Below are 12,693 nucleotides of genomic sequence, written 5' to 3'. Positions count from 1 at the left end.
AAGAACCTGGGAATAGAAAAGAAAGGGGTCACATTAGAGTTCTCGAGTGGAGGATTAAGGAATGCAGACATCTGGGATCCTGAGACAGTGTTTCTGTATCATGATCAGACTCTGGATCTAACTGGAGATATGACTGATAATGAGACAGCATGAATTCATGTTAGCATGATTTAACATTGTGCAATTTGAAGCATTACATACAGTATAGTGTACCAGTATAGTGTACCAGTATAGTGTACCACTAACCTTCTGAAGGTATAGCCGTCGTTCTCAATGTCGAATATGGTGGTAACGGGTAGACAACCAAATTCAGTGAAAGTCATGAAGTACCTTGCTGTGAAGAGAGCATGTACATTCGACTATCAGTCATGATAGTCACTGTGCCAGGGGAGCTTGAATGGGAATAGTGACCATGGTTTTCTAGACCACATAGCTTACACACCAAGTAACTCACCCTTATACTCAGGTAGTATTCCAACCCAGTTGTTTACCAGCAGCCCTTCTCCAGGAGCAGAAGAGGTTCCAATGATCACTTGTGACTGGAAGTGGGCATCATTGGGAATCCCGAGAGGGAACCAGGTAGCCTTAATGGGTGCTGTTGTACAGGTTTTGTTATGGCGATAAATTTCGTAATACACACCCTGAGGTACAAAAGTATAAAAGAAGGACAAGATTTTAGGATGATTTTTTTTTACTTCACAAACATACAGTATCAGCTCTGTGTTTCAACCACTGCAATAAAGTGTTAAACTAATTCTCCTCCAGTCTCCTAAGATGGCAGAACTCTGCTCCACTTTGTTCCCTCCCAATGTGTCCCTGTATAGTATCCTCCATTAACAATGCAATTAAATAGAATAAGCATTTGTAATTAGAAGGTTAAACAATGTTACCTCTTTAAAGAGATAGATGATTTCTCTAAAGACGGTGTGGTTGTCGTGAGTCTCGAGAGCCCGGCGGTATTCCTTCTCTCCAAAAGCGTCATATGCAAATCTCTCAATGGCAGCAAAATGCTCCTTGGGGTTCTCCTGTTACATGTGGTAAGAAATCAATATACACATGATATCATCCATGGATTATTCGTAATTCCTACTTCTGCATATATTTGAACATTGACAGCTGTATCATGACAGTGTCTTAGACAAAATGATTGTCTCTGAGAAAATGACTTACCACTGCCAGACTGGCCTCCATCAAAGGTGGGGACACTTCAATGTTAAAGAACAACACATTTGTTACATTGAATCACAAGAAGTAACAAATGTCAGAGAGCAACTTCCTAGATTATAGAGATGCAACCTGGTATTTCTCATTAAAAACCAAACAAATAAAACAGTGCATTTACTGTAGTTCTACCATTTAGTACCATAGGTATAATTTTAGAACTTGTTTCTGTCTAATTCTCACTTACTGCATGGTTCAGGTCTTTGGGCCAAGCTACCAACAGCCAGACACAGGCTGATGGTCAACAGAATGCAGGCTTGCATAGTGTAGAGTAGAGTAGGTCTAATGAAGGTCTAACAGAAGGTACTGGCTCACTCTCAGTAGTCCTCTGGCACACCTTCCTATCCAAGGTGTCCTTATATACACACCTCACTACGTCCTCTTCCTCGACTCCAGTCATGTGGTCCCTCTCACTGAGAGTTACCGTGGTTACTTATTTAGCTTTTTATTATGGTCACATTGCTGAATGAGAGCAAGCGCTCTCTGAGATACATTGACAAGGCTACAGCTCAATTCATACAATTTACAGAATGTTGCCACTACATAAATGTCAGAGAGAGAGAGAACGTGTCCTACCAGATCAGTAAGTGCATTTGCCATTTGGTAACAGGTTGATATTGTGTTGAATTCTTTGAATTAAGTATTGTGCCAAAAAAGTTTCAGTTGTTACCACATGATTAGTACATGTACATTGCCCTATGATGACAGGATATGGATCAGTGCCAAGAAGAAACAAAAGGTCTGAATCATACCCTTATTTCTACTATACAGGTTTTAAGTTTTTATTATTATAAAGTTGTATTATTGTTTACATCTACAATTATAAATAACATACAGTGGGGGAAATAATTATTTGATCCCCTGCTGATTTTGTTAGTTTGCCCAGTTACAAAGAAATGAGCGGTCTATAATTTTTATGGTACTTTTATTTTAACAAATAGAGACAGAATATCAACAAAGAAGTCCAGAAAAAACACATTATATAAAGTTATAAATTCATTTGCATTTGATCGAAGGAAATAAGTATTTGATCCCCTACAAACCAGCAAGAATTCTGGCTCATACAGACCGGTTATATGCCCATGAGGCACACAGATTAGTCCTGTCACTTTTGGAAAAGTACTCCTAATCTCTGCTTGTTATGGGTATAAAAGACACCTGTCAATAGAATCAATCTCTTCTATTCCAACCTCTCCACCACCATGGGCAAGACCAAAGAATATTCAAAGGACATCAGGGTAAGAGTTGTAGACCTGCACAAGGCTGGAATGGGCTACAAGACCATCAGCAAGAAGCTTGGTGAGAAGGAGACAACTGTTGGTGCAATTATTAGAAAATGGAAGCAATACAAAATAACCATCAATCGCCCTCGGCCTGGAGCTCCATGCAAGATCTTGCCTCGTGGGGTAAGGATGATCATGAGAAGGGTGAGGGATCAGCCCAGAACTACACGGGAGGAGCTTGGTAATGATCTCAAGGCAGCTGGGACCACAGTCACCAAGAAAACCATTGGTAACACATTACACCGTAACGGATTGAAATCCTGCACTGCCCGCAAGGTCCCCCTGCTCAAGAAGGCACATGTACAGGCCCATCTGAAGTTTGCCAATGAACACCTAAATGATTGCCAAGCAAAAGCCTTGAAACCTTCAGGATTTGGAGAGGATCTGTAAAGAGGAGTGGACCAAAATCCCTCCTGAGATGTGTGCAAACCTGGTGAAGCAACTATAAGAAACGTCTGACTTCTGTGCTTGCCAGCAAGGGTTTCTCCACCAAGTACTAAGTCATGTTTTGCTTGGGGATCAAATACTTATTTCCTTCGATCAAATGCGAATGAATTTATAACTTTATATAATGTGTTTTTTCTGGACTTCTTTGTTGATATTCTGTGTCTATTTGTTAAAATAAAAGTACCATAAAAATTATAGACCGCTCATTTCTTTGTAATCGGGCAAACTAACAAAATCAGCAGGGGATCAAATAATTATTTCCCCCACTGTACACACACATCACACACACACACACACACACACACACACACACACACACACACACACACACACACACACACACACACACACACACACACACACACACACACACACACACACACACACACACACACACACACACACACACACACACACACACACACACACACACACACACACACACACACACACACAGGTACCCAGACTACCCAGGCACACAGCTGCCTTGTTTGCCCTATGTCTGTGCTAATATTAAAAACAAATTTCTTAGCAGTCTGCACTCTGCTTGTACTCTTTTCAAGAGAGCACCATCTTCTGGCCAGTAGCTGTTTTTGCATCACACAACTTTTGCTTTACACACTCTGATTCACGACTCTCCAGTCCTCAACATCAAGCAAACAAAAAATAAAACACATATTTGTCATGTTGATTCTCAAGTGTACAATGAAAACAAGGGGTTTAGACATTTCTGTGTACTTTGGAGTATTGGTTATGGTTGCTATAAATGACAACATGCTCATTCTGGGGAAAACTACCAAGGTGAAAGGTGATGTTTGCACTCTTGCACAGTAGCTTTGTATTGCTGTTTACTGCTTTTAGGGACCATTTGGGTCAATGTGTACAGGAAAGGTATGCCATGTCCTGAGTAAGCATCGGCAGAATTGGCACTTTGTCACAGACACATATAATGAGGAAGTGTAGTACATTCTATGTTATTCCATAAAGGTGTTGTTTTTATTGTTCCCCATTGTGCCCTCACTCTATGTGTCACATGGTACCATGGATCCATCGTGTACTCAGGTAACGTGACGTCGGCTGCGTGTGTCTTCTATGCTCTTTCTGTTCTTCTGAAGTTATGAATGAATGTAGTTTGAGTATGGCTGAGTCTTTTGTTACATTAGGGTTGTTTTTCATGACAAAAACAACATGCATCGCACTTGAAATATTTGATTGAATACATTTAGTTGTATAGACACCAGGTAAAAACACAAAGCATTATATCATTTGAATAGAATGCTTAGTAGCAAGTCATTTAATTTGAATCCCCTTGAAGTTAAAGCGTGCCCGCTTTGTGTTTACAATGGCATGAATTGTTAATTTTAAAATGATTTAATATGATCATGGTGGCAAATAGGGGCAAATCAACATTCTTTACATCAACACTGTTACTTTGAATTTCAGAGAGGACTTGTAGATGCTCCACTGCTGACTGGTTATGCTTTACCACAGTAAAGAGGAGGGATGAAGACTTCGGGATTCTCAATTCCAAGCACAATGTCGAAGAAACTGGGAATAGAAAAGAAAGGGGTCACATTAGAGTTCTCTAGGGGAGGATTAAGGAATGCAGACATCTGGGATCCTGAGACAGTGTTTCTGTATTATGATCAGACTCTGGATCTAACTGGAGATATGATTGATCATGAGACAGCATGAATTCATGTTAGCATGATTTAACATTGTGCAATTTGAAGCATTACATACAGTATAGTGTACCAGTACAGTGTACCAGTATCGTGTACCACTAACCTGCTGAAGATATAGCCTTCATTGTCAATGTCGAACATGGTGGTAACGGGTAGACAACCAAATTCAGTGAAAGTCATGAAGTACCTTGCTGTGAAGAGAGCATGTACATTCGACTATCAGTCATGATAGTCACTGTGCCAGGGGAGCTTCATTGGGAATAGTGACCATGGTACAGTAGGTGAGAAGCTTGTATGGTGTTTAAAAAACATGAGGTAGGTTTTCTAGACCACATAGCTGACACACCAAGTAACTCACCCTTATACTCAGGTAGTTTTCCACCCCAGGTGTTTACCAGCAGTCCTTCTCCAGGAGCAGAAGAGGTTCCAATGATCACTTGTGCCTGGAAGTGGGCATCATTGGGAATCCCGAGAGGGAACCAGGTAGCCTTAATGGGTGCTGTTGTACAGGTTTTGTTATGGCGATAAATTTGGTAATACACACCCTGAGGAAGGACAAGTACAAAAGTATAAAAGAAGGACAAGATTTTAGGATGATTTATTTACTGATTTTTACTTCACAAACATACAGTATCAGCTCTGTGTTTCAACCACTGCAATAAAGTGTTAAACTAATTCTCCTCCAGTCTCCTAAGATGGCAGAACTCTGCTCCACTTTGTTCCCTCCCAATGTGTCCCCTGTATAGTATCCTCCATTAACAATGCAATTAAATAGAATAAGCATTTGTAATTAGAAGGTTAAAGAATGTTACCTCTTTAAAGAGATAGAGGTTTTCTCTAAAGACGGTGTGGTTGTCGTGAGTCTCGAGAGCCCGGCGGTATTCCTTCTCTCCAAAAGCATCATATGCAAATCTCTCAATGTCAGCATAATCCTTCTTGGGGAACACCTGTTACATGTGGTAAGAAATCAATATACACATGATATCATCCATGGATTATTCGTAATTCCTACTTCTGCATATATTTGAACATTGACAGCTGTATCATGACAGAGTCTTAGACAAAATGATTGTCTCTGAGAAAATGACTTACCACTGCCAGACTGGCCTCCATCAAAGGTGGGGATTCTTCAATGTTAAAGAACAACACATTTGTTACATTGAATCACAAGGAGTAACAAATGTTAGAGCTACTTTATAGATTATAGAGATGCAACCTGGTATTTCTCATTAAAAACCAAACAAATAAAACAGTGCATTTACTGTAGTTCTACCATTTAGTACCATAGGTATAATTTTAGAACTTGTTTCTGTCTAATTCTCACTTACTGCATGGGTTTGGTCTTTGGGCCAAGCTACCAACAGCCAGACACAGGCTGATGGTCAACAGAATGCAGGCTTGCATAGTGTCGAGTAGAGTAGGTCTAATGAAGGTCTAACAGAAGGTACTGGCTCACTCTCAGTAGTCCTCTGGCACACCTTCCTATCCAAGGTGTCCTTATATACACACCTCACTACATCCTAGGTCCTACCTCCTCTTCTGCAACTCCACAACTCCAGACTAGCCAGGTCAGTAAGTGTATTGCATTACACCGGGGGTACATTGTGAGTTATCAGAACATGTAATGTACAGCAGAACTGCATCAAATGTAGTTGATAAAATGAAGAACTTGTCCCTGTCCCTGTCTGCAAGTCCACTTAGGTCACACTTTATTTCACGGTACAGAAAATACTTGGTATTTACGGAATACAACTGTAATAACACAGTTATAACCAATGAATGACTTGTCTGTTTATTAGGGATTTATTATAACAACAGCACCGCCAGGCACCATTTGGTAACAGGTAGTGATTGTGTTAAATTATTTGAATTAAGTATGTTGCCATAAAGTGTCATGAAGTACCACATGATTAGTAATTCCTTATTGATACTAGTGGAATAACATTCCTACCCCGACAGTACTTTGCACATACAGTTCAGTACTCTATGTTTGTGTGTCTGGATATCTGTGTGTGTGTTTTGTGGGTGTGTGTGTTTTGTTTATTATTGTAGATAATCTAAGGTAAAAGGTAAAGATAAAAATCTGAAGTGTAGTAGAAATAAGTCAGGGTATGATTCAGACCTTTTTCTTCTTGGCACTGATCCATATCCTGTTGTCATAGGGCAATGTACAAGTGGAGGTAATGGTCATATGACAGAGGTGTTGTTGACCTTATTACTTTTCTGGCACATCTACAGACTGTTTGATGTCATATCTGTAGGCCTACAGATCTTCCTTTGGCTCAGTTGATTGGCTTGTGGTATTTGGCATGGAGAGGCTCTTCTGATGCATGTCTGTGTGACAGTGTGCATGATAAACAGCTATGACCAAACATTTAGTGTCTAGACTATTGCCTAGACAGCAAGGAACAGTGTGACATGTGACATATTCATTATTTCTCAGGACATTACTGTAGTTCTTCTTTGCGCAGAGATTGTCTCACTTTATAAAATAACTTAGCCTCTTGTTGTTACTGACAAAATGAATCTCCCTCCCAGCCAAGAGACCCAGGTAGTTTACTGGCTGTAATACGTGAAAAGAAACACATGCCATACCTTTCCTTTTAACCTTTGCGTATCGTATTTCGCCCACACAGAACATTCATGTACAGGGGTCAAATCCCAGTGTTTAGGCTTTCATGAATGAGCAACAAGATCTCACGCTCAATTCATATGAAATCATACAAAAAGCAGAACACGAAATTCGTATGAAATTTTACACCCGGGTCGTATGAAAAGCAACAAACTTGACCGTGAAACGAACTTGGACGTGAAAGCAGGAGTGACTTATCTCAAATGTCTCACTCAAGGATGGAAACTATCGTAGGAGATTAAAGGAGGCGGAGTACCCTTGACCTTGGTTTGTTTGATTGAATACCTTGATAGAATACTGTACCGTATTACTGACTGTATCAGCAAGACAAGGTGGTAACGGTGACAGATGAATGAGAGAGAGAGAGAGAGAGACAGAGAGAGAGAGAGATGGAGAGAGAGGGAGAAAGAAAGAAAGAAAAGCGTCTGCTAAATGCCATAAATGTAAATGTAGAAAGAGAGAGAGACAGAGAGAGGAGAGGGAGAGAGAGAGAGAAATAGAGGGAGAGAAAGAAGAGGAGAGAGAGGGAGGGAGGGAGAGAAAGACAGAAAGACAGAAAGAAAGAAAGAAAGAAAGAAAGAAAGAGAGAGAGAGGGAGATAAATAAAGGGAGAGAAAGAGGAGGGAGGGAGAGAGGGAGATGGGGGAGAGAGAAGTGACTATAAGTGTGTTACCTTTATTACCTTTATTGGGTTGCAGGTGAATGTTTGTGGAGTGAAAGCAGAGGAGATAGGTTCCATGACCACACCTGGGTCTAATAGTGGTGCAACACCCTGATAAGGTCCTGTGCTTTGATAAGGCGTTTGCTTGGAATGGTTTTAACACATAAGACTCCCCCAGGAGGAGATACCCTCTGAGGTTTACAACCATCAAACAATGACGGAAAGCAGCTGAAATTGATTATTTCAAGAGTGTGTGTGTGTGCGTGGGTGGGTGTGTGTGTGTGTGTGTGCGCGCGTGTGTGCATGTGTATGTGTGTGTGAGAATGTGAGAGCGCGCACACGCGCGAGGGGGGGACACAGAGAGAGAGAGAGCATGTATGGTAGGCCTATGTATATATTTTTCATAAGAGGTATGCACATGTGGTCATATGTAATAGACAAATGGAATCATAAAGCAGCTTGTGGTTTTAAACACTGTCTCCTCCAACCACAAAGTCCAGTGATATCAAGAGATACACCACTGTAAGCGTAATAGTAAGGCCATGTTGGCTAACCAGCACCATAGATATTTATATATAGTACAACAAGAGTTATGGTTTCAAAATGTTCTGGCTGCAAAACCATAAACTTCTTTCCATACTTTCTACTGTATATATACAATATATCTATATTCTATATACAATATATCAGGGATAATTACCAGTTACCTTTTCTCATCAATCAAATAACTCTAAGCAACAAGGGAATAGAATGAGTTAATGCTGTAGCTTCATACTTTGACAGTTAATTTCCAATAGTCTGCTGTGAGAAAAACTATCTTCTTCCACCTGCTTATGGACTATCAAGGACTCTCACTAAGACAGGGCCTCCCCTCCCCGGTAAGTCTTGCATGAGAATCATTCTAAAAAGCATAAACATAAAATTATTCGATTGTTACAATGTTTGGTCCGTGACTGAAGCAGACGTTTGTTGAATTCCATACTCTTTAAATATTGGCCAATTTTTCTGTTACGTGACGACATTCATGCTCATGGACAAACGAAGTCTACCTCTAAATTCACTGTAATGTTGGCCAGAACTTGTTTTAACAGGGCCTTTGACCTTGAAAAGAAGTAGAAAGCAGATGTACTGGAACAGTGAGCACCGAGGTGCCAAATTGATCTGAACAGTTGAAATAGCATGGAAGAATATTTCACACAATATTCCCTTGAAAGTAATCACTTTTCCCTCTTTTGAAAGAAACAAAGTATCCAAAGATGTGAAAAGTCAGCAAGTACATATTCCACTTTTCTTGAACCCCTTGTCACAAGGCCGTCATAAAATTGTCATGAAAAGAGTGAGTGAATAACAGGTGTTTTAGAACCTTTAACTGCATTTGATTGTGTAAGCTGCATTGATTGGCTCATGTTTTCTGCAACTGGTCAACAACAAGGTGAACCTCACAGCATCAGACAGTGTGTTTCCTAGACAGGAATGAAAAGGAGGGTGGGAGCAGGATATCTGGATAGGTTGGATAGGTAGTATCCAACCAGCATGGTCTACTGTGCCTTTGCTTGGAAAACAACAGTGCTTGGTAAGTTTTGAATGAGTTGGAAGCACAGAGACGCTAATGTAAGCAGTCTTTATAAAGATACAGTCTATTGCTGTCCTGCCATGTCTACAGAAACACTGGCTTGTTTAAACTTTATGTGACAGGTCAAGTGAAATAATACGAAGCACATGTTTTAGCAGGTTTACCCTGACAACGCACATATAAAAACTGATAGGTGATCACGGTCATCGAAGGGAAAGAAATGTGTTAGCGCTGATGAAAACCAGATGGATGTCTTGGAAATGTCTTGCAAGTTCAGTCAGAAAGAATTGTTGTTTTGACATTGAATCACCAAAGCGAACAGCTGGACGGCCGCAGTGTAAAAAGTGTCATGTTTCCTGTGTGCATGTAATAAAAACCTTTGACACTCATAAACATTTGTTTATCCCCGTCTTATGCACATCTGCGGAACCTAACCTACACACACGACAGTGTTGCTGACATTGCGCTGTTGGTCTACTCACTGTTATGGTGTGTGTCCATTCCTCTCCCACTCTACACAGCCAGCACTCTTACCTCTGGGTGCAGCAGCCACCTTTCTTTGCTCTTCTTCCCCAAGTCAAAACGTTACGAGGAAAAGCAGCACGATGGGACTCTAAGGGGCGGCTCCCGGGCACAGATTAAGTCTAGTCCTGGACTAAATAACATTTTCAATAGAAAATCTCCATTGAAGATGCATTTTAGATTAGGACTAGTCTTAATCTAGGTTTGGGAAACTGGCCCTAAAACGAATACTGTACAGATTTGAAAAAAACATTCTTGCCCTCTTGGACACTTCACATTGTGACTTGTTTGCTTGCAAATAATGACACAAAGGGCGTTAATAATAATCGCCTTGAATAAACTCAGTCCGAGTCGACACCCTTGCCATACCTCAACCCAAAGGCAAATTATATTTCAAAACACACCAAACCCCTGCACATAGATGACCACATTATGTTAAAATGATATGAATAAAGATTTATTTTCTCATATGAACAGGTGGGTTCATTTTTTCATTTTATTTTACAATCTATGACAGTCTCGCATTTTTTCTCTTTTTTTTCTAGCATTATTCCAAGAATGGACATGGGGGGGGGGGGGGGGGGGGTATTTTTTATTGCTGAATGTTAAATGAAATACACTTTCACTGACTGGAAAACAATTGTCTGCTGCTTTTTACCATGCACCCATCTAACCTTGACCACAAGGACATGCAGAGGGGAGGTGTTCAAACATTTCAAGCGAGGGGGGAGTAAAAACAAAAACAGGAGGAACTGGCAGGGCGGACCTGGCAGCACTTCTATTGGGTGAGGGGGGGGGGGGGCAAAGTGGGGGAAATATCACATTTAAACTAACTAGAGAAGCACTGTCTTCTTTTGCATTTTTCAAACATACAAAATAAGACCCAGAGTGTGAGAAACCAAAAGGAGAGAAAACCTTTATGCAAGATGTGACAGAAAAACCATTCTCTAAGTGTCTACCTACGCCACTGCGCCTTCACCATACAGCAGTTAGGATTTATATTTCAATCACTTTCAATAACTTTTGAGTTTGGTTTTCATCCAGAATCATCTGATGTTCTCTTGGTACAGTAATGTATTGTTTTTTGGTTATATTTGAAAACGTATATTACCAGTGATGCAAGATTATCAACTGTCCTTTCTTACTGAATTCTAAATGTATTGCCATAAACCCTGCAGCTTTGACAATTGTGAAATCATCTTTCAAACATGTATCTTTCCCTCAGTGGAGGCCAGATACGTTTTAGAAAATTGTTTTGTTGATTTGTCAAATTGAGAGATAACCAATGAGTGACATACCTCATAACAAGCAACACAATACTATCCTTGTCCACAAGACTGAGCAGTCCTCAACATTAGCCAATGAGACCATTGGAAGTTGTTCGTCATACTGTAAGTGGAGACTTGCATGGTTGGTTGGTTGGTTGGTCTGGACTAGGTGACAGAAGAATCCATGAACACAATCAAACAATGGACATGAATCTGTGAACAAGGAAAACTGATAATTTGAGCAATGGCTGCATAACTGCATGAACATAATAACGTATAGAAATATGTATTGATATCATGTTATTTCTTCTTCTACACTATAGGCATTACATAGTTTTCACACAACACACTACAGTCACCTCTTAGAAAATGATGTCATCAAACAGAGCAAAATAGAAAGTTTGCATATTTTGGCATTTTATGACCCTCCGAAGTTTCACAGCTATTTCTTTTGTATTGTTTAGTGTGTTCTGTCCTGTTCTCCGCTGAGCTGCTTCCATACTGCTTTCCTTCTCTCTCTATGGGAGCGCTCAGAGGAACAGCAGGTCAGACGTGTCTGTCTATGTCCTTGGGTGGACCTTAATCTTAGGCAGGTCTGATGGGTAGGGGGCAGAGGACAGAGGGGGGCAGAGGGGGCAGAGGACAGAGGGGGGCAGAGGGGCAGGTGGAAGTCCTGAGACGCTGTGCGGCCCTTAACTCTGGCCACAGGAACACAATGGACACATGAGGAGGAGGATGAGGAGACACGGGGGTCATGGGAGGAGTTGAGAAATTGATGGGATGTTCTGTTTTTTTTTGTCTCTTTGTAGTGAGCCACTATCACTAATGGCAGAGATAGCTCCAGACCAACTGCTACACTGGCCAATGGCATTTCTCATTCAGAATCACAGACAGGCCAGGATAGTTGGAGGCTACCATAAGACAAACCTTTACCCTGTTGGGACAGAAGGGTGGGTGGGGCAGAGCTGGGCAGGGCAGCTGTAAACACACATCAAGCAACCACATACGGAACGTTCTACCAAACAGCAGCACACCCCTGGAACCCATGCTAGGGCTCACTGCCCAGGATCAGCAGCTTTCATCTACTGATACACCTTGCTTTGGCGCCCAATACAGCAACAAGTTGGTTGGTACAACATCATATTAGATCTAACACACACACACACACACACACACACACACACACACACACACACACACACACACAGGCGCACACACGCACCCACCCACACACACACACACACAGGCGCGCGCACACACACACACACACACACACAGGCGCACACACCCCTCCCCACTCAGAGAGCAAAAAGGATCTGCGTTGCATTTAATAGATTTCCTATTGGAGAGGCCAAAAATGATAAACCCTATAGGCGAATTATATTCATGTAAACATACACC

The 12,693-nt window shown here is 41.1% G+C and overlaps 1 protein-coding gene across 1 annotated transcript; it reads right to left on the bottom strand.

Moving 5' to 3' along the window:
- Positions 1-4,426: 4,426 nt before the first annotated feature.
- epdl2 (ependymin-like 2) lies at positions 4,427-6,040 on the bottom strand (the record flags this gene model as incomplete). Its single annotated transcript, XM_083694402.1, has 6 exons — positions 4,427-4,499; positions 4,740-4,827; positions 4,995-5,181; positions 5,449-5,583; positions 5,729-5,763; positions 5,965-6,040. The coding sequence occupies 6 exons, from the start codon at positions 6,038-6,040 to the stop codon at positions 4,427-4,429; spliced, it is 594 nt and encodes a 197-aa protein (XP_083550528.1).
- Positions 6,041-12,693: the final 6,653 nt, after the last annotated feature.

This window comes from Argentina silus, assembly GCF_951799395.1.
Source record: "Argentina silus genome assembly, chromosome: 2".
Taxonomy (NCBI): domain Eukaryota; kingdom Metazoa; phylum Chordata; class Actinopteri; order Argentiniformes; family Argentinidae; genus Argentina; species Argentina silus.
The sequence above is the reverse complement of the archived record's forward strand: the minus strand, read 5'-3'. Positions and strand labels throughout refer to the sequence as shown.